The 23,078-nt window shown below is 45.5% G+C and overlaps 1 protein-coding gene across 2 annotated transcripts in view; it reads left to right on the top strand.

Annotated features, from left to right (window-relative positions):
* Nucleotides 1–23,078, top strand: part of LOC110537725 (protein Jade-1) — a 141,522-nt gene that overhangs the window by 4,900 nt on the left and 113,544 nt on the right. For both annotated transcript variants that reach the window (XM_036937731.1, XM_036937730.1), the window contains 2 exons: nt 10,092–10,155; nt 12,261–12,346. In XM_036937731.1, the coding sequence (XP_036793626.1) occupies nt 10,092–10,155; nt 12,261–12,346 (150 nt within the window). The remainder of the gene's footprint in view (nt 1–10,091; nt 10,156–12,260; nt 12,347–23,078) is intronic.

Raw genomic sequence — 23,078 nt, 5'->3', positions numbered from 1 at the left:
AAAAGTAGTGCGCTATAAATTGATGCCATTGGGGACGCAAACTGTGTACCAGACCTTGGATAGAACGCAAGTCCCCAGCCTGTTCAAGAAGGTAATCGGAGGCTTTGCTGATGGTGATACAGTCGGTGGTTGTCAGGTGGCTGTCTTTTTCCCCCTGCCCTTTTCACCTTGCATCAAAGCCAGGTAAATTACCCAGCATCTCTAGTTTCCCGGCACATGAAAAGGCTTGAAAAACGGTCCATTTTTATGTCTGCCTGATTACACCAGTCAGTAGCCTCTGTAAAGCAAGGCGTCTTTAAAAAGCACCAAGCTTTGGGTTGGTATCTGTATTTACTGCTGTCCGCTAATAATCAACACAACACCAACCCTTTTACAAGGATACACATCCAAAAAGCAGCGTTCATTCTCTGATGGCAACAAATGGTAAAGACCACAATTTGGGAATGAAAGGAAACGATAAACAACAGTCGGTCCCCTAGGTTTTAACTCTTTATTCACCTCAAGGTAACACAAGTGTCCAGCCAGGAAACTTAAATGGTTGGACATATGCTTGCTTGGGCCCCTGTTGTAAATGAGGGGTAGGGGGGGTAAACAGGGTGGTGGTGGTGGGAGGAGGAAGATAAACAGGGAGGTAGCCAGGCCCGTGTTAGTGTGAGTGAAGGGCAATGTGCACTCCTCCATCCCTCACTGGGGCTAATGAACTCCTGATGGCAGGGGAGGTGAGAGCAGGGGGATTAATCTCCTCTTTTCCTCCTGCAACAACCCTCCTCTCCCTCTTCCCTTGTTTTGGCACTCAGGTCCCTTTCATTGTTTGTCAGCACTGTCAGGAGAGGGAGCGAGAGAGAGACTGTAGAAAATGATTTGGTTCTGCCCCCCCACCCCACCCCCCTTCCTGCTTCCACCTCTTTACTTATGTTATTTTTTTCCCCCCATAATGCAGCAGCGTCAATAAATATTGTCTTAATACCTGTGGCTGGACCGGAGCCGTGAAGGTGATGTTAAAGGAAATCCGTGATATTTTTGTTGTTCATATGTTGGGCTGGTCCCCTAGGGTCGCTGCTGAGGTCATTCAGTGAGGGAATGGTTGTGTCCCAACATGGCATCCTATTAGTTAGGGTCAAAATTAGTGCACTGAATAGTGATAAGTGTGCCATTTTGAAACCGCAGCAGAATCCTCATGGGAGAGTAGCCTACGACTATGCCACACAATGTAGCCATGGAAGGGCCACAGACCAAATGCACCCTCGGGAGCAGGCAGCAAGCAAAATGAGCAACAAACATATCATGGATTTAGAGGCTAAGTACACACGGCTGTGTCTCAATAGCAATAAAACACCGGTCTCATGAACAATCTTTTAAGCACCACAAGCCCACATGCTAGTGAGCGACCAGCAAATTTTCACATTTTATATTTTATGTATGTATGTATGTATGTGCTAACAAGGGAGAACATTTGGAACTGTTATGAGTAGACCCTCCTGTCTTTCTCCAACTGTTTGAACAGCGTGTTACTGTCCACTTTGTTCAGATGTTGAAATCAAGTGGTCTACCTTATTTCTCAGAATGAGAATTAGTTGGCAATTCCTTATATAATTGTTTCATGCTTATTGCACTTTTTTATAATACACAGCCTAGCTAGTTAGTATTAGAGGTCGACCGATTTAATCCGAATGGCCGATTTTTAATTAGGGCCAATTTCAAGTTTTCATAACAATCGGAAATAGGTATTTTTGGGCGCCGATTTCCGATTTTATATAAAAAAAAAAAAAAAAACTTTATTTAACTAGGCAAGTCAGTTAAGAACACGTTCTTATTTTCAATGACTGCCTAGGAACTGTGGGTTAACTGCCTTCTTCAGGGGCAGAACGACAGATTTTCACCTTGTCAGCTCAGGGGTTTCAATCTTGCAACCGCACAGTTAACTAGTCCAACGCTCTAACCATTGCACTCCAAGAGCCTGTTATGCAAATGCAGTAAGCCAAGGTAAATTGCTAGCTAGCATTAAACTTATTTTATAAAAAACCATCAATCATAATCACTAGTTATAACTACTGATCCAATTTAGCAGGCAATATTAACCAGGTGAAATTGTCATTTCTCTTGCGTTCATTGCACGCAGAGTCAGGGTATATGCAACAGTTTGGGCTGCCTGGCTCATTGCGAACTAATTTACAATAATTTTATGTAATTATGACATACATGAAGGTTGTGCAATGTAACAAGAATATTTAGACTTAGGGATGCCACCCGTTAGATAAAATACAGAACGGTTCCGTATTTCACTGAAATAATAAACGTTTTGTTTTCGAAATGATAGTTTCCGGATTCGATCATATTAACGACCAAAGGCTCGTATTTCTGTGTGTTATTATCTTATAATAAGTCTGATTTGATAGAGCAGTCTGACTGAGCAGCAGCAGGCCCGTAGTCATTCATTCAAACAGCACTTTCGTGCGTTTTGCCAGCAGCTCTTCGCAAGCACAGCGCTGTTTATGACTTCAAGCCTATCAGCCTAATGTCTGGTGTAACCGATGTGAAATGGCTAGCTAGTTAGCTGGGTGTGCGCTAATACTGTTTCAAATGTCACTCGCTTTTAGATTTGGAGTAGTTATTCCCCTTGCTCTGGAAGGGCCGCGGCTTTTGTGGAGCGATGGGTAACTATGCTTCGAGTGTGGCTGTTGTCGATGTGTTCCTGGTTCGAGCCCAGGTAGGGGAGAGGAGAGGGACGGAAGCCATACTGTTACACTGGCAATAATAAAGTGCCTATAAGAACATCCAATAGTCAAAGCTATATGAAATACATATGGTATAGAGGGAAATAGTCCTATAAATACTATATTAACTAAAACATCTTACCTTGGAATATTGAAGACTCATGTTAAAAGGAACCACCAACTTTCATATGTTCTCATGTTCTGAGCAAGGAACTTAAACGTTAGCTTTTTTACATGGCACATATTGCACTTTCTTCTCCAACACTGTGTTTTTGCATTATTTAAACCAAATTGAACATGTTTCATTATTTATTTGAGGCTAAATTGATTTTATTTATGTTTTATATTAAGTTAAAATAAGTGTTAATTCAGTATTGTTGTAATTGCCATTATTACAAATTAAAAAATCGGCCGATTTTAATCTGTATCGGTGTTGAACAATCATAATCGGTCGACCTCTAGTTAGTGTAACAGTCTTTTGGCTAAAATATAGCTAGCGGTAGAGCAGTGCTGCACGCAACAAACTGAGCAGACATTTTCCAGAATGAATGTCCGTTGATACTCCTGTTTTAGTAGTGTCTGCTCTGCACGCAGTTTGAGGAGTTGAGACATAAAAAGGGTAACTTCTCTATTTCAGTAAAATAATGTTTGTCTTTCGGTGTCCATATGATTGATTTCGTTGGACAGAATCTCAAATACAAATAAGTTGAAACCGCTTGTCAGAGAGGAGGAAGTGATCACGTGTGTGTGTGAGAGAATGGGAAGGTGCACAATCGCAGCCGACGGAGACGAGACCAAAAAGACAACATGAGAAGAAGTGGACATAAATGCTCATGAAAATACCAACTTGATTCTGCCTCCCGAGTGGTGCAGTGGACTAAGGAACATCCCTGCCGGCCAAAGCCTCCCCTAACCCGGACTGCGCTGGGCCAAACGTGCGCCGCCCCATGGGTCTCCCGGTCGCGGTTGGCTGCGACAGAGCCTGGACTTGAGCCAGGTTCTCTAGTAGTACAGCTAACACTGCGATGCAGGCTCTGTCGCAGCCAACCGCGACCGGGAGACCCATGGGGCGGCGCACATTTGGCCCAGCGCAGTCCGGGTTAGGGGAGGGTTTGGCCGGCAGGGATGTTCCTGTCCCATCGCACACTCCTGTGGAGGGCCGGGTGCAATGCACGCTGACATGGTCAAATCAAATTGTATTAGACACATGCGCCGAATACAACAGGCGTTGGTAGACCTTACAGTGAAATGCTTACTCACGAGCCCCTAACCAACAGTGCAGTTTAAAAACAAATATGGACAAGAAGAAAAGTAATTTTAAAGAGCAGCAGTAAAAAACAACTACATATACAGGGGGGTGCTGGTACAGAGTCAATGTGCTGGGGTACCGGTGAGTTGAGGTAGTATGTACATGTAGGTAGAGTTATTAAAGTGACTATGCATAGATGACCACAGAGAGTGGCAGTGGTGTGGGGGGGGAATGCAAATAGTCTGGGTAGCCGTTTGACTAGATGGTCGCCAGGTGTACGGTGTTTCCTCCGACACATTGGTGCGGCTGGCTTCCGGGTTAAGTGGACGTTGTGTCAAGAAGCAGTGTGGCCTGGCCGGGTTGCGTTTCGGAGGACGCACGGCTCTCGACCTTCGCCTCTCCCGTAACGGGAGTTGCAGCGATGAGACAAGACTGTAACTACCAATTTGGATACTATGAGATTGGGGAGGAAAAAGGATTTATAATAAAGTAACTTGATTCTTGCGATCCAGGCATTTGGAAAGTATTCAGACCACTTTACTTTTTCCACATTTACACGTTACATTACAGCCTTATTCTAAAAAGGGATAAAATACAAATCTCCAGCAATCTACACATTACCAAATAATGATGAATAATGATGACGAAAAACAGGTTTTTAGATTTTTTTTTGCAAATGTGTTAACAGATACCTTATTTACATAAGTATTCCGACTCTTTGCTATGAGACTCGAAATTGAGCTATGTTGCATCCTGTATCCATTGATCATCCTTATGATGTTCCTACAACATGATTGGAGTCCACCTGTGATAAATTCAATTGATTGGACACGATTTGGAAAGGCACACACCTGTCTATACAAGGTCCCACAGTTGACAGTGCATGTACAAGCAAAAACTAAGGCATGAGGTCAAATGAATTGTCTCTAGAGCATCGAGACAGGATTGTGCCGAGGCACAGATCTGGTGAAGGGTACCAAAACATTTCTGCAGCGTTGAATGTCCCCAAGAACAGTTGCCTCCATCGTTCTTAAATGGAATAAGTTTGGAACCACCAAGACTCTTCCTATAGCTGGCCGCCCGGACAAACTGAGCAATCGGGGGAGAAGGGCCTTGGTCAGGGAGGTGACCAAGGACCCGATGGTCACTCTGACAGAGCTCTAGAGTTCCTCTGTGGAGATGGGAGAACCTTCCAGAAGAACAACCATCTCAGCAGCACTCTACCAATCAGGCCTTTATGGTAGGGTGGCCAGACGGAAGCCACATGACAGCCCGCTTGGAGTTTGCCAAAAGGCACCTAAGGACTCTCAGACCATAAGAAACAAGATTCTTTGGTCTGATGAAACCAAGATTGAACTCTTTGGCCTGAATGCCAAATATAACGTCTGTAGGAAACCTGACACCATCCCTACGGTGAAACATGGTGGTGGCAGCATCATGCTTTGGGGATGTGTTTCAGTGGCAGGGCCTGGGAGACTAGTCAGGATCAAGGGAAAGATGAACGGAGCAAAATACAGAGGGATCCATGATGAAAACCTGCTCCAGAGCCCTCAAGAACTCAAACTGGGGGCGACGGTTCACCTTCCAACAGGACAATGACCCTAAGCACACAGCCAAGACAACGCAGGAGTGGCTTCGGGACAAGTCTCTGAATGTCTTTGAGTGGCCCAGCCAGAGCCCGGACTTGAACCCGATCGAACATCTCTGGAGAGACCAGAAAATAGCTGTGCAGCAACGCTCCCCATCCAACCTGACAGAATTTGAGAGGATCTGCAGAGAAGAAGGGGAGAAACTCCACAAATACAGGTATGCCAAGCTTGTAGCGTCATACCCAAGAAGACTTGAGGCTGTAATCGCTGCCACAGATGCTTCAGCAAAGTACTGAGTAAAGGGTCTGAATACTTATGTAAATGTGATATTTTAATTTTTTATAAATTAGCTAAAGTTTCTCATCCAGTTTTTGCTTTGTCATTATGGGGTATTGTTTGTAGATTGATGGGGGGGGGGGGGGGGGGGGGGGTGAGAAGTAACGTAACAATGTGGTAAAAGTTAAGGGGTCTGAATACTTTCTGAAGGCACTGGATCGCGCCAAAACAAATTCAAATGAATATGCTGGCACGGAGCTCTTGTACCGTCTCAGTTCCTCTTCTGCCGTGTGTACCAGTAATAGAGTGTGCATTTTCTTGTTCTAAGACCTCTTATTTTGTGTTCCCCCCATACGACAGGTGTGCTGGATGCTCTCTGAATGAGACCCCCACCCCCCCTCCCTTAGGCTTTTTTCCTCCTTCTAGGTTTTCGTTGGTGTGTGGAGAGGAGAGATGAGGGTTTTTAGATAAATTCTAGATCATATCTTTAATTCATGTTCGTGTGTGTGTACCGTGTGCAACTTGTGCACTGTATGTGTGTTTGTCTGTATGCTTTTGTGTGTTATTTTTTTGTTGCCTTTCTCTCTGTGTGTTCTAGCTGGGGTAAAGACTCCATGACTCTGCACAGCTGTGCCTGTGATCATGTCATTCAGAGCCATAGCTGCCTCATTCAGAGGCTCCCAGAGCATCACAACCCCTGCTGGGCTACAGGGTGGTTTACGCCACAACTACTACGAACACACTGCTCTCTTCCTCTCCTCTGACATGCGCGCGCGCTCTCTCTCTCTCAACCTCTGCCATCCCTCTCTCACGCTCGCTTTCTCTCTGCTAGAACTCCCCATCTGTCCTCACTACACCCCTCTCCTTCTCCAAAAATAGCCGACTTGCCGTTTCGTTGCGTTCCGGGGAGGCAGAGGCGGGCGGGGGATCGGTCTCCCAGGGGTACTGCAGTGATACACTGCTCCCTCTTCGCCTGCCTTGTTGCTGCCTTGTTTTGTACACACAGCATTAACACTGCACAATGCACCCAACACTCATGTTGCATACACCCTCCTCTCCCCTCCCCTCTGCTTTTTCCATAGAGGGAGAGAGGAGGAAAAGGACTGTCAGTAAAATAAGAACGAGGGAGAGTGGAGCTTGGTTGCCTGGCTCTCTGGCAGTTTTGCCAGTGGCTCTTTTTACACATTGGCATCTTGTTTAAACCAGCCTAATGACACTGCTGCATCTCCCCTTCATACACACACACACACACACACACACACACACACACTGGCTGTCACAAACCAGCCTCAGAAACAGTCAGCCCCAGAGAGATGTTTATGAAGCAATTTAAATGCAGGGATTCTTCATCAAACAGCCTGACCTACTGGATTCTGAACAAATGCTTGGTCATTCTGTGTGTGTGTGTGGTAATTGCAGATTGGTGCCTGTTATTAATGACATATCAGCTGCCTGACTGTTAGTGCTGTAAATGCCAAGGCATCCTCTCCCTCTATCCTGGGACCTGAAAGTGGCTTGTTGATGGACAGAAAGGGCAGACTGGACAGGCAAGGCAGGCAGGCAGACTGGACAGGCAAGGCAGGCAGGCAGACTGGACAGGCAAGGCAGGCAGGCAGACTGGACAGGCAAGGCAGTCAGGCAGACTGGACAGGCAAGGCAGTCAGGCATACTGGGCAGGCAAGGCAGGCAGGCAGACTGGGCAGGCAAGGCAGGCAGGCAGGCAGGCAGGCAGACTGGGCAGGCAAGGCAGGCAGGCAAGGCAGGCAGACGGGGCAGGCGGGGCAAGGCAGGCAAGGCAGGCAGACGGGGCAGGCAGGACAGGCGGGCAGTAACTGTATCCATTTCAGAGGCTCGGTGTCAGAATTAGCCATCTAATGGGCTTGGCAGTCATCTCTCAGCACTCTGAAAGACCAAGCACACACACACACACACACAGAAATGACCGGGCAGCCCCCTTTGGCACTGGCAGACAGTTTTGGGATGCAGCCTTTTTAGCCTGCGGCCTCTCCATCCATGCAGCTCAGTCATCACACAGCCCTCCCCAGTGAGTGAGTCAGAGGTTTGTGTGTGAGGGTCTGGAGAGTGGGCGCCTCTGTGCCACACACACACACACACCACCGGGGCAGCAGAGCTAAGGGCCACAGCCCTGTGTGGTGACTCCATGGAAGGACTCTGTGTTGTGGGAAGGACCCGGCGTTGTTTTGGCCCGTCTGCTCTCCTCTCTGTGTAGCAAGAGCAGGCATGAGTACACAATACTATCACTTCTACTCCCATTACCACTACAGATGGAGTGGCACTGCCAGTTTTGCTATGCCGTGCCGCCATTCGGAAGTTGGTGATTTGAGGCATGCGTGAAAAGGGGGGAGTTGTGATGTCACAGGGCAGTAATGTAATCCATCTTGGCCACTGCAAGGCATGGTATGCCAACGAGTTCTCCAGCTGCACCATCGAGAGCATCCTGACCGGTTGCATCACCGCCTGGTATGGCAACTGCTCGACATCTGACCATAAGGCGCTACAATATTTACACAAGAAGCAATCTAATATCACACAGTCAAAACTCTCCGTCGTTTAGTTAAGTTCACCATTCTGCGACTCTCACTGTTAATAAACATCACTGGGGCCAAGTTTCCTGCAATCTAGGACCTATATAATAGGTGGTGTCAGAGGAAAGCCCATAAAATTGTCAGAGACTCCAGTCACCCAAGTCATGGACTGTTCTCCCTGCTACCACACAGCAAGCGGTACCTGATCATTAAATCTAGGTCCAAAAGGCTTCTTAACAGATTCTACCCCCAAGCCATAAGACTGCGGAACAATAATAAAATTAATAAAATTGTAAATAAACTATTACATTGCCCCCCCCCCCCCCCCATTTGTTTTTACACTGCTGCAACTCGCTGTTCATTATCTATGCATAGTCACTTCACCCTTACCTACATGTACAAATGACCTCTAACCTGTACCCCCGCACATTGACTCGTTACCGGTACCCCCTGTATATAGCCTCGCTATTGTGTTATTTTTTTCATTTATTTGTTAAATATTTTCTTAACTCTTCTTGAACTGCACTGTCGGTTAAGGGCTTGTTAAGTAAGCATTTCACGGATTGTCTACACTTGTTGTATTTGCAGCGTGTGACATACAGTTTGATTTAGATCTCTCTGTGCTGTGGAGCACTTTGTTTGTTTTATGGTGCGAAGTCGTCACCAAGGGGACGCCTCCTGCAGGACTGTTCCTCCATTCCTACAGTACAGCACCTCTGGGGGAATCCTGCTCTGCATTTTAAGAGTTTTAACTGAAAATGGATCTCACACTGGATTTTTAAAAAAAAATGTTGAAGTGGAAAATGCATTCTTTATACATCTGTTATTCCTCTTTGGCACCTAGCACAGACTTCTTCCTCTCCATGGCCATGGAAATGTCTCAATCTTAACAAGGATTTTGTTTGATGGAGAAAAATAGGGGGGGGGGGAGAAAGGGAAAATCACACAGGTTTTCTTCCCTGTTGAAAAGCTGTCGGTCAGACACGCCAGTGTTTTTCCCCTCTGATGTGGAGGGGAGGCGATGAGTCGCTGTCTTCAACCTACAGTATGAAACATGACTCCCACCACCCACTTTTATTGCTTTCTCTACGTCTTTGATATGACACTGAGGGTAAAACAATAAAGGAAAAACAACACATCCCTGAGGGATACCTCGGTCACTGAACCTCCAGCGAAGCCAGACAGAGGAAGTCCATTATGTACTCACCACTACGTAGCAAGTTATTCTAAAGCACAGGGAGTATGAGAGGCAGCTCTATTTCGAAGTCTAAATGTCACTAGTAAAGTTTACGGCAGGCTGAGCAAGGCAACAGGAAGAGCCCAATATAAGAGGGAAAAGCCCTGTTTTATGGCCACATAAATCTGCGCTCAGTCATTGAAGGCCATAACCCGCTTTTTCCTCTAGTTGTCTTTTGCTGGCTCACTGTACTCTTTCTGTGGATTGATGGGGGAATCAGACATGCATATCTACAGAGCAGATATCCTCATAAAGTCTCGCCCTTCCCCTGTGTTATAACCACCGCTCTGTCTCTCGCGTGCGCTCTCTCTCTCTGCTGCTTTCTCTCTTTGCTCATCTCTGCTTCTTTTTCTCTCTCTAGTTCAGACTCACTCACTCACTCACTCTGTGGTCTAGTTTGACTCTCGCAGTATAGTAACTGTAGCCTGTACTGTGATTGCTGCTGTATACTGATGTGTCTCTTCTTCTCTTCCCTAACAGATGGAGAGTGAGAAGAAGAGAAGAAAATACTCCACCAGCAGCAATGACTCGGACACCACTGACAGTGAGCTGAAACTTGTGTAGTTAGAGATGATAAAAAGGGCTGGAGAGTGAGGGTAGTGGGTGGGGGGGGATACCGGGGGGAGGTTAATGGAGAGCTAGAAGGGCGGGATTGTCACCATTGGAGACAAATTAGTTAGGAGTGAGTCATGAAAGCTGTACTCCGACTAAACGGGAGAGATTAGGACAGGGCCGACGCGCGCTCTGCAGCCAAACGCCAAACAAACAGGCGGAATAAACTACAGAGCAGCTTGGCAGAACATTCTCAGCGGCAGGACCCGTCACTAGTCTGGCCTCGGTTCTGTCCCTAATGGCACCCTATGAGCCCTGGTCAAAAGTAGTTCTCTGTAGGGAATAAGATGCCATTTGCAACACTGCCGATGCCTGGAACAGTCAGTAGCCTGGCCTCCTCTCTACTACTCTGACAATCTGCTGCTTGTCATCTTGTTTTCTCCGCTCGCTGCATCCCTGACTCTTTGTAGTGGCCTGTGCTCCGATCGAAGACCCAGGCAGTGCCTAGATGTTTACGCCTGCATCACCACAACGGCTACTTCCATTAACTGACTGACTGATCACTGTGAGCCACAATGTTGGTGGCCAAGTGATGGACATATGTATGCTTGTGAAGAAGTAGGATGAAATTACCACAAGTCTCTGATCTAAGGTCAGATTAGCTTTTTTTATTTTCTTCAATTTGATTAATTAATGATTGGGGGAGGAAATCTGATCTGAGATGTGTGCCTACGGGCAACTCCTACCGCTGGACCAGTGGCCTTAGCTCTGGGCCATGTGCCGGGGGCTACGCCGCTTGATGCTCCCTAAACCAGTGCTTCTGAGTCCCGGTAACACGCCAGTGTCCCGGGCTCGCCTGCATCTGTTCCACATGGGTTTGGGTTATCATGTTTCTAATTGAAGGATCCCAATGATCATTTTTGTCCCTGTGCTACCCCTGGGGCTTGTCATTAAAACAGGCCTTGATGGGTAGCTCTGATTTGCGGTCGCTCTGCAATGTGTGGAGGTACCACACCACAGCCATATCATGTGGACCACTCATAGCCATCCCAACACACACACACACTGAGATTACATCATGACGTGGCTCTGAACTCCCTCCTGGTAGTTGGAACAGCACACATTTAAAATAACAACCTGTCACCGTGTACAAATGGAAATGTCAGTTATTGAGGAGATTAGTGTCTCTCCCTTCTCTCCTGTGTTGCTGCAAGGGACTTTGTGGCTGGCTGAGGTGTGATCTTGGTCTATAAATACAATGACTTGATGACGACCACCTCTCTCCACCTGCCTGCTCGTCTTGACTCGTGGACACACACACACACACACACACACACACACACAGCACAGCCAAGCGGAGGATTCATTCTAGGCCTTTGACTTAAACCCACTCATCACAGAGTGACTCTGAAGACTGGGATGACGAGGTCTGCCTCCAGCCCTGTTTAACGCCATCCCTAGATATTGGCTGCTTTCCAAACGGCACCCTATCCCGTTATGCACTTGGGCCCTTGTCAAAAGTAATGCACTATAGGGCATTTGGGACGTTACCCACCACTAGCATGTTGGCTATGGAGGGATTAGGAATATGTTTATCACAAATCAAGTTTCTTCTGATGGCTTAAATGTCTCCTGTTTTGTTAATTACCATTCGGTTCTGGGGTGATGTGGAGGGAAACAAGAATGGACTAGTTGGTGGGAACTGATTATCATTTCACCCGTAGGCTATCAAATGTAAATCATATATATGACCTAAAATACAATAATATCAGTACTTCTATTCCTTCTAGTAAGTGATACTGACTTGTCGTTGAAAGGTTCTTCAACCCATTAGTGGCTATGACCTTGTGCCTCTCTGTTCTCAGTCTTCTCTGCTTGTATCACCATCTCTATCCATCCACCTGTCAGTTGTTACTGAACCAAACTAATTATGATATCGAGGCAAGTCAGTCAGACTTTCGGAGCTCCTAAGTTGTGCTCAGTGATTTGAAAATGGCAGTCTCCTCTGACTGTAAGTCACTCTGGGTAAGTTAAATGGATGCTCGATGACCAACATGTAAATCTGAACCGTAACTGTTGCCGTGTCATTGTTTGCAGGTCAAGTGACATCCTGGTCCAGGTCCTCCAAGAACACCGGGACCAGCAGCACCTGGGTCAGACTGGAGCACAAGAAACCGTCTGAGGTAAGTCACTGCCAACTCCATGCTATGCACAACTCACTGGTGAGTCTCAAATGGCACCTTATTTCCTTTATAGTGCACTTCTTCTTCTTTTCTCCAGGGTTAGAAATAGTGCACTATATAGGGAATAATGGGCCCTGGTGAATAGTGTGCCACTTGGGATGCAGACACAGACTAATAATAAATAATACATGGGATTTAAAGTGCCTTTTTAAGAAATCCAAGGCGATTTGTACAGCAAGAGAGTAAAAAACAAAACGAGGATAAAACTCTAGAATTAAAAAGAAATAAAAGTTACACAGAATTTTTTTTCTGGATCAAAAATATGCTTAAGTGGTGTCCGGGGGCGTGGCAAGGGGCGTGGCAATGGGCGTGGTCGGCCTGTTGCATGGATGAATTTGAGGCCCTCATCTTGGCGGTGTGGAGTGTTGCATTTTTAAAGCACATTTTCTGCAATATCACATATTCTGCGATGGAGCTGAGAAAATCTATTTCATGCATTTGTCTAATGCTGTGTTTTGCTCAAACATAACAAAATCAATACTGCGAAATGAATTATTTTTGAGAATTTTTAAATCTCCCTGACTGTCTAGCTTTTATTTTGGGGATTGTTAATTCTCAGTATAATATTTTCAAGTATTAAGGGTCCATTATCATTTCTACATACTTTAAATATCGGTTTTAGTCGTTTTAAGTTTACACTGAAAGCGTTTTTCCAACCCGAAAACACATTTCTTAGGAGTATAGACAGATATTTTACACCCTTAGGCGGCCCGCCCAAGGATTTCAATGGCAGAAAAATCCTTGGCTACTTAACTTAAGCTAAAGCTGAGTAAGGGCTGAGGGGAAAGCCAGACTGAACTAGTCGGTTTTTAGTCAATCACTCAATCACACTTATTTATTAAGCCCTTTTTACACCAGCGGTTGTCAAAGTGCTTATATAGAGACCCAGGATGGGTCGAGGGATACTGTGGCTGGCTGGGGGCAGAGAGTTGCAGAGTTTGGGGGCAGCAGCGCTGAAAGCCCGGACCCCATGGTGTGCAGTCTTGTTTTTCGGGGAGGGGGAGTATTCCAGCAGGTCAGAGGTATGAGGGGCAAGGCCATGGAGTGCCTTGTAGGTGTGGAGTAGGATCTTGTAGGTAATGTGGAATTTGACAGGGAGCCAGTGAAGGTGGTGGGGCTGATGTGTTCCCAGGGTTTGATGTATGTGTTGACCCCCGGCAGTGGAGTTCTGGACGTACTGAAGCTTATATAGGGCTTTGCCCGGACACCCCGAATAGGACTCCAATGCAGTAGTCCAGACATGATGTAACAAAGGCATGTATGAGGGTCTCCACTACCTGGTCCGTGAGGGATGGTCAGAGTCGGGAGATGTTGATGAGGTGGTAGAAGGCTTATTTTGATGATGGACTTGATGTGTGACTCGAAGGAGAGAGTGGGGTCCAGGATGACACCCATGTTTCAGACCTCTGTTGATGGGCAGATGGAGCAGCTGTCAATCGACATCATGACACACTTTCTTGAGGGGAGTCTTTGGAGCCATCAGCATGACCTTGGTTTTTATTGCTGTTGAGTTTGAGTAGTTTGGATGTCATCCAGTTTTTGGTATCCTGGGGAGGGAGGTGAGAGGTGGGTTTAGTTTGGGTGTCATCCACATAGCAGTGGAAGTTGAGAACATGGCAGCGGATGATGTGGCCCAGGGGAAGCATGTATATGATGAACAGCAGGGGTCCAAGCACAGAACCCTGAGGCGGGGGATTTGGAGTCTCCAAAGGACAAGTACTGTTTTCGGTAGCCGGGTAGGACTGGAACCAGTTGAGTGGCGTTCGGACCGTATCCATGCGGTTGTGGAGGATGCAGAAGCTGTCAAAAGCAGCAGAGAGGTAGAGTAGGATAAGGATATTGAAGTGGTGAGTTGGCTCTAATTAGGATGTTGTTGAACACTTTTACCAGTGCAGTCTCTGTGCTGTGCTTGGCCCGGAACCCTGAGTTGAAGAGGTTCATGCATGCCATGGCTGGTAATTGTTCTAGTTATCGGGGTCCAATCCTTGTTTCTTTAGGATGGGGGTGGGGGGAGATAACTGAAGCTGCTGGTAAATGGAATATATTTTTTGACTGAAAAAGGTCCAGAAACATATTGCACACCTCAAGAGAGCCATTGATGGAGGAGTAATCCAGGGGCTGGAGTAGTCTGATAGTTGAGAAAAGGGTTCCAGGATTGCCTTGGCCGTTATTGATGAGGTTGTAGTATACTGATTTTGCCTGGGAGAGAGCATCCTTGTAGTCCTTGACATGCTCCCTGTAAGCCTCTAAGTGAACTTTGAGACCAGATTCTTTATAGACCGTCTCCAGTTGTCGGCCAGTGGACTTCAAACAACACAGCTCAGGGGTAAACCCTCGGGGGGCAGATAAGGAGACAGTCCTAGTTTCCAGATGGGCAACGGCGTCAAAGCTGGAGGAGAGGAGCGTGTCATAGTGAGACACGAGCTCCACGGCAGAGGACGGAAGAGGATCGGGGCTGTTGTGTTTTTGAGGCCTGTTTCCTAGGACGGATGTGCTGACAGTTTTATTGTTCCTGTATGTAATGTTCCGTTTTTGCCGCAGCTTGGAAAGATCCAGGCCACGCAGGTTGGAGGGTGTAAAGCCTGTCGAACACGAGGTCCAGAACATGGCCTTTTGTCAATGTGTTGAAACCTGTACATGCAGTGTAATGTTGAAACAGTCCAGGAGAGACAGGAACTTGGCAGAAAAGCCACTATTGTTGGCGTTGACATGGATGTTGAAGTCACCCAACAGTAGGGTAGAAGGTGACATGGCGCAGACGGACATGAGGACCTCTGAGAGTAACACAGAGGAGTGTTTTGGGAGGGCGGGAGATGAGCACAACTTGCTGAGGTTGAGGAGCAGCCATGCGAAATGCCAGACGTTCAAAATATGTGGCATTCGGTATGGGAAGCACTTTGAAGTCTGTACCATGAATAACAGCAAGCTCCCCGCCCGCCCGACCCACAGAGCGAGGTTTTTGTAGGTACACACAGCCTGGTGGAGTAGCTTGATTAAGCACCAGAAAGTCATTTGGCTGCTGCCAGGTTTCTGTTAAGCACATCACGTCGATATCTTTATCCACGATGGCATCATAAACCAACAGTCATTTGTTATTGGAGAGAGCGAAAGTTGAACAGCGCAATCAAGCTGTATTGGGTAGGAGAGGAGGAGGCATGGTGAACAGAGCTGGCCACAGCTTAGATTTGCACCAGGGCAGTTCATGTTACAGTTCATTTGACTCACTGTGTGTGTGTTTCCTGTGTGGTGTGTGTATTTCCTGTGTGGTGTGTGTATTTCCTGCGTGGTGTGTGTATTTTCTGCGCGAGCACTATGGCAGTAGGCATTTTTAAAAATATATTTTTAATTTATTCATTTTTTAAAAACATTTATTTAACTAGGCAAGTCAGTTAAGAACCCAAATTCTTATTGAAAATAATTGTTAACTGCCTGTTCAGGGGCAGAACGACAGAATTGTACCTTGTCAGCTCGGGGATTTGAATTTGCAACCTTCCAGTTACTAGTCCAACACTTTAGCCACTAGGCTACCCTGCCGCCCTCGGCATCCCGACACACAATCCCTTGGTCGTGGTGCGCCCGTAGGGAAAACAGGCCTTTAATCCGGGTAGACAAAGTGGTAGAGTTCGGCAAGGAGTACCTTATCCGTGTCATGATGGCATCCCCATCCAGGCATGGGGCAGGCCAGTGAAAGGTCCTGGGGTACAGTAGATTTCCCCCCCCCCCCCCCACAGCAGAGGAGCCAAGGCAGTAGTAGTAGAATCCACATCACTGTACAAAAACGGGTAGGAATGCAGAAAACGTGTGGGGTCTACCTGTATAGTTATCCGAGGAAGGCAACTCTGCTGGTAGACAACCCATAAAACGAAGGTCTAGTTGGTAGTAGTCAGGTAAACAGACCGGATGGCTTTTCACAAACTAACGCTCAGCAAGCAAGACTCCGCAGGCATCAAAAGGTGGAACTGGTAGGCAACAAATCCTGTTAAGCAAAAATCACAATGATCAACACTAAGTAGCAAACAATATCGCAGTTTCAAGAGGATAAGCAGTAGCCAAAGCATGCCAGCGTACTCTCACGGAAATGGCTGACTGACCTACTGACTGACTGTGACTGGTGACTAGGTTGTTGGAGTCCCATGAGGTAATGATAATGTGACTGATTGATTGCTGATTTATGTTGTGAGCCTGTTGCTGTAATGGTGGTGGGATAATGGTTGATGATGTCCTCATGAGTTTACTGGTGTTTATGGTGTGGTGGGTCCATTGAGGTAATGATAATCCACTGAGGATAATGACCGTATGATGATGACAGTACAATAATGCAGTGTTTGTTCCTACAGTAGATGTCCTTGTGAGCTGTGCATTGTGGGATGTGTTGGAATCTGTACACCATGTGTGCATCCCAAATGGAACCATAAACCCTATATGGTGCACTATTTTTCACTGAAGCCCGATGAGTGAAAAGGATGCCATTTGGGATGTAACCCCATGACGTACCTGGGTGGTCCATTGCAGTAGGCCTTGCTTTTTAGAAGAATGTCCTCCACTTCATATTTTGGTTTAAAAACTAACAATTTAACAATTTGACTAAACCAAGTGAATCCAGTGATGATATGATTATGGGTTTGCTGGCTAATTATCAGGTTGGGTGCCCATAGGTCCATGAAAGGTAGGCACTACGGGATTTGAAATGACCGGCCCACATAGGACTCCAGTCAGAAGTAGTGAACTATGTAGGGTATAGAGTGCCATTTGGGACTAAGCCCTAAATAGAAAGATGGCAGGAACCTCCTAAAAAGCAGTACCTACGCTTCCTTCCAGATGATATGTTAAGAAGCGCTCTCTCACCACAGGGTAGGCTGCTGAAATGAAAACCACTCTCAGTAATTACAAGGTTTCTCCTGCAGCCAAAGCTGAGCCCTGTTAGCCTACTTTTTGCATCAGATGTTTGGCTTGGGAAGTGTGGAGGATGGTATGGGAAGTAGGCCCTAACTAGACTTGCACTAGTCTGTTATAAGAAGGAAGGAGACTTTTGAGCTCTCCATAATTTTAAGTATATGAAAAAATATACAAATCCTTAAAAAAAAAAAAAAATCAAACTACAACAGTAGACTATATTTGTGCCATCTGTTATGTTGCCATGTTATTATGCAAGGATCTTGTCATTGTTTCGGAGGGATTTGATTTGAAGTGTCGTTCCTTAGACTAGTCTGAGAGCAAGGACACTGTGAACCAGTCGTGTGTTCACTGGCTTTGACAATTCAAAATCAGGGCTTTAGCGAGATCCCTTTGTTGTGTCTCTGGAGGATGCTGTGACAGTTGTCAACACGTTACCAACATCGGCAAGGGCACACAGAGCCTTTCCTCAGGCTCTAACAGTTCTACAGACTGAACAAAAACAAATGTTTTTATTCATATGGCTCGTGTTCATTTGGGATTCTTTGGGGAACTTTGCTTGTTTACCGCTTGATAAATAGCTGCTGGCTAAAATATGGAAATGTAATGACAATGTTGTCCTCCTGTGTGTGTGTGTGTGTGTGTCATGATTGAGTAAATGTAAATGACCAGGTTGTAATTTATTGTAATGCTAAATAAAGGATTGTTTGTCTTGAATGAGGTCCATAGGTGTAAACGTGTTTAGTGTGCGTTATGTAGATTTTATTAGCGCTCAGTTCAGTTTCCGTATGCTTCCTAGCCAGTATTTTCAATACCTACGTACTCAGTGGTTTCAAGAATGACTATTAGGAAACAAGATCTCTCCCACTCTACGCCCAGAGGAAGGAAGTTGCCTTTGCAGAGCATGCAGGTGTGAAACTCGCTCACACAGGGGAAGGGATGGGTGGGGTGTCCGAGTCTCCGACAGTCGCCCAGCTGCTGGAGCTCATTAAGGCGGGTAGAAACAGCTGTGCAGATCCACGGCAACCAGATGCAAACAGCTGCAGGAATGCGTAGATAGGGGTGCCCTGTCCCCCCCCGCCCCCGAGTGAGCGGCTGCCAGTGGCTGCCAGTGCCAGGCCCAGTGAATGGCTGAGTGGCCTGCCTAGCTGGTTGGATGTCACTGGTCCACATGTCGACACCAACCGGAAGAGAAACGGGCTCCAAGATCCCTTCCAGCCGCCCTATTAAAATATCAATGTAGGCACTGTGGTCTGGTGCCAGGTAGAGGAATCCTTACTGCTGCATAGAAACCATCTGAAATCATCAACCGATGCCAAGAAGACTAGAGATGGACGAGGAGCCTGGATTCTCTGTTCTCAGGCGCAGGCAAGCCAAGCCCCACTCACTGGTAAAATGGAGATGCTTATCCGAGTGCACGCATCCAATCGCGCAGTGTGTTTTGTTCTTCGGTCATGCGTGACACCTCTATTTTACTCTGCAGTTTTCCGTGATCTTCATGGCAACATATTTGATGGTTGGATACCTGGGTGGGGTAGGCAGCTCTGGCTGGGCTTTTTGGTGCTGGGAGGGAAATGGAGAAAGAGTTCTGGCACATTAAGTGTCACAAACAGCTTCTTCAAAGCGGCAGTCTAGGTTTGACCCAGGAACTGGTATCTGTAGGGGAAAAGCGGCCTAATGTTTGCTATTATCTCCCTCCCGGTACTGCTGGCTCTGCATGCCTAATTGATCCAGAAGAGGCTCAACTCTTTGTTTCTCTCTGATAAGTGCAAATCATTCTCCCTCAGCCAATTCTGCATTGTTGCTGCACTAGCCACTCTCAAGGACATTGTGAGCTATTCAAGGGGCCAGAGTTTTCCTTAATCTCTGTTTTATTGAAAGTTTATGGAAGGAACTGTTTGTAGAGTAACTGAATCTTAGCCAGAAAAGCAAAAAAGGGAAGACCATTTAAGTTGACATTGGATGTCTCTGCAGCATCTTGCCATGTATTTTCATAGCTTACATTTAGGATGCAGTCTACCCAACTATGGCCTCGTGTATTTGACATGCCAAACCTTTTTTTGGGACAGTTGAGTTGGCCTTTCTTAATGTCAGTGACATTCTGTTCGCCTGCACCCCCTGGATTTGTCCTCCGGGTTTGCCTTGTTAGCTGCACATTCACCACGCTCTCTCAAACGGCTAACTCTGCACTCTCGCTAGTAACGCCGTGGGCCAGCGAGACGTGAAAGGAACTAGCCCGGCTCGGAGCCGGGCACAACAGACCGACGGCAAGTGGCTATACAAGAAGGGAACTATAGACACCGCTGACAGACTATCGTTGGTTTGCAAGATGCCGGACATAGCCAACAAAAAACCAAACTCTCTGAGAATGTATGCACAACTGGTAAATAAGCACTTATAGGCTATGTCAGCCAGGTGGCTAGCTGCCAGCAGACTTCTATTAGCACTGCGGTAGCTAACGCTAATAAAGTCTAAAGGCCCAGGGTAGGATTTACTTAGCTAACATATGGAATTGTTTTAAGATGGTTATACCAAGGATCATTTAGCGATTTAAAAAAAAAAATCCAAATAATTTTGAAATAGGGATTACTGCTATTAGACCATATAAATGCATTGAATAACATATCGAACAGTCGAAAAAAGGAATCAAAAGGAGGTAAGTTTTGAAGTGTCTGTCCTATCTATATCTGAGAGAATGCTCAGAAAAAAGAAAATGTTTTGCCGTGGAATTATCCGTATACCTTTTTGACGTGGTAATGCCCCAATCACTTCCATACATTTTTCAGCCCGGTACACGGTTACCTTCAAAGGAGTCCAGTGATAGTTGTGGGGTTTGCACAGCAAAACACCGTGTTCGTGAAAGTCTGATCTTTCCATATTAGTTTGTAGACCAAACCTTTCAGACACTACAGACATTTTCGTGAGAATACCATTAAAAAAAAAACATCTTTATTTATTTGGATGTCTTCTGGTCTGACAAGCAACGGTGTAGCTCTACCACCTTTCACCACAGATGCATGAGGCCGACATTGGCGGATGTGGTTTGAGAGGATTGAGAGGCAGCCCACACACAAACAAAACGTTCTCTAGCTTAAACAGATGTTCTGTTATCTTTTGTTGATGTACTGTTTTGTAATTTGTTTTATGTATGTTGTAAATGGACCCCAGGAAAAGTAGCTGCTACCTGGGCAGCAGCTGATGGGCATCCCTAATACATTCAAATAGATTTTGATGGGGATTTAGAAAATGTATTATGCTAGTTAGATTTCCACCGGGGCACGGACATCGAGTTTAGGGGGACGGCTGTGGTTAGTGTGACGAAGTAAGAAGCTAACGTTAAATGGAGACAGTCCTCCGCATGAGCAAAATATAGGCTACTAAGTTCATCATAACTTTGCTTTACGGAGGGTACTAGTGAGACAAAGTGGTGTGGCAACTGAATCTTAGCCAGACAAGCAAAAACGGAAGACATTTAAGTTGAGATTGGATGTCTCTGCAGCATCTTTGCCATGTATTTTCATAGCTTACATTTAGGATGCAGTCAACCCAACTATGGCCTCGTGTATTTGACATGCCGAACTTTTCGGAACAGTTGAGTTGGCCGACCTTCACGTCGCTGACGCTTGATGTTGGGTTAAATGCAGGAATTTATTGGAGGGTGAACGCCGTTTACACATCTTTTTTAATTTGTGGTGAGGCTGAGGCAGGCTGCAATGCATGCAGAGGAGACACGGAGAAAGTGGTAACAACTCAAGCAAGCAGATTAGAGGGGTTAGTACAGTGGTTCCCAAACTTGGGGTCAGGGCCCCATGTGGGGTCCCTTGAGAAAATCTGTACAGTTCTAAAAATGCCATGTTTTCGTTTATATCGATAGTTGTTCGTCTGCAGCATCTCACTGCTGGCTTGCCTATGAAGCTAAGCAGGCTTGGTCGGTTCCTGGATGAGAGCCCAGACACTGCTGGAAGTGGTGTTGGGGGGCCAGTATGAGGCACTCTTTTCCCACTGGTCAAAAAAAAAAAAAATATATATATATATATATATATATATATATATATATATATATATATATATATATATATATATATATATATATATATATATATATATATATATATAAATAAAATATCCCAGGGCAGTGATTGGGGGCATTGCTCTGTGTAGGGTGCTGTCGTTCAGGTGGGATGTTAAACGGGAGTCCTGACTCTCTGGTCACTAAAGATCCCATGGCTAAATCCCCCCCCCCCCCCCTCTCGCCTGTATCTATTCTCCAGGTTGTTGCTGTAAATGAGAATGTGTTCAGTCAACTTACCTGGTAATTTTTATTTTGTCTCGATCGCCCACAATTTGTTATTTTTAATTTTTATACCATACATCACTGGTTAAAAGGTATATAAAACTTGGTTCAACCATCTAGGCAGAATAGTTTTTTGTTGTTCCATTTAAGTAGGTGTTCTTCCCCTCATTTCAAGCAGGTTAGTGTTATTTTTGTTATGAACCTTGTTCTGGAGGCACAAAGTCATAAAATTAGATTTAAAACCCAACCTTAACCACACTGCTAACCCTAATGCTTAACTCTAACCTTTTATTTTCAGATGAAAATGTTTGTTTTCAGAAATCTTTACAATATTGCCAATTTTGACTTTGCTGCTGGCCTATCTGAAGAGAAATCGCTCAGTTTTGCCTTCAGAACAACACATGACAATAAACATCAACCAGGTCATTTCAATGCCATTTTAGAAAATGCAGACAGTGCCGACATATTACGCATGGTGATATTTTCATTCCCTATGTTGTGTGGGATATTGGCCCATTGTTGTACCTCTGTCTCTTTTTGATGCACTTAAAAAAAAACGTGAGTGTGGGAGAGTTGACCATCGGGATCTGTTTGCATTGCGCATGCTCTCAAAGAGACGTATACAGGAAGGCTACTGTGTTACTGAAGGACGTGACCTTTGAATGAGGCTTACAATTAAAGTGATTTAGAAGAGCTTTTCTCAGTCAACCATAATTCACAGCGATTTGTGAAGAAGCCTGTCATTCACTGAAGAAGACTAAATGGGCTCATTTTCAGAAGTGGATTGTTTTAGAAATGACACTAAAACTAAACCAAACTTTTTTTTTTTTTTTTTTTCTTCTTTTTTTTTTCTTTCTCCCCCCCCCCGAGTGCTTTTGGGGGATCGGGGACATGCCCACCCTCTCCACCATCATATTTATTTTGTAAACAAATGTGAGAAGGTCAACTCTTACTAAAAAAAAAGGACCTTCTACTCCAAAATGCATGAAAATGTAAATGTGTTGACACCATCTGAAATATAACTAATGCGCTGTAGGGAGATGAGGAGCAAAGTGATGGCTGTGTGCTCGTGGCTCTCACTTGCACCACTGCTCGCTCTGTTTGCTACAAATATAATTGTAACTTGTCACTCTGACCTTTTATTTTAAGGGAGTGTTCCTTCATATTGCACGCAGACATAAAAATGGTACCCAGAATTAGAATAACTCCTGGATATGTAAAAAAAAGGACTTAATTGCCAAAATCTCGCACTATCCCCTTTAAAAGTGCAAAAAATTATAATAATAATTAAGCGACGGTGCCGCTGCTAAATGAATATAGGGTAAACACTGGTGACTGTGGCTTTTCTGTCCGACAGTACATGCTCTTCTGTGGTTCTGTAAAGGATATAGCTATAGCCTAGCTGATCTCTCAGCTCACTCGCACGCACACACACATCACATCCACCCTGAGCCAGGGGTTATCCAGTGAGCCAGAGGAAATCCT

The sequence above is a fragment of the Oncorhynchus mykiss genome, chromosome 12, assembly GCF_013265735.2.
Source record: "Oncorhynchus mykiss isolate Arlee chromosome 12, USDA_OmykA_1.1, whole genome shotgun sequence".
NCBI lineage: Eukaryota > Metazoa > Chordata > Actinopteri > Salmoniformes > Salmonidae > Oncorhynchus > Oncorhynchus mykiss.
The sequence above is the reverse complement of the archived record's forward strand: the minus strand, read 5'-3'. Positions and strand labels throughout refer to the sequence as shown.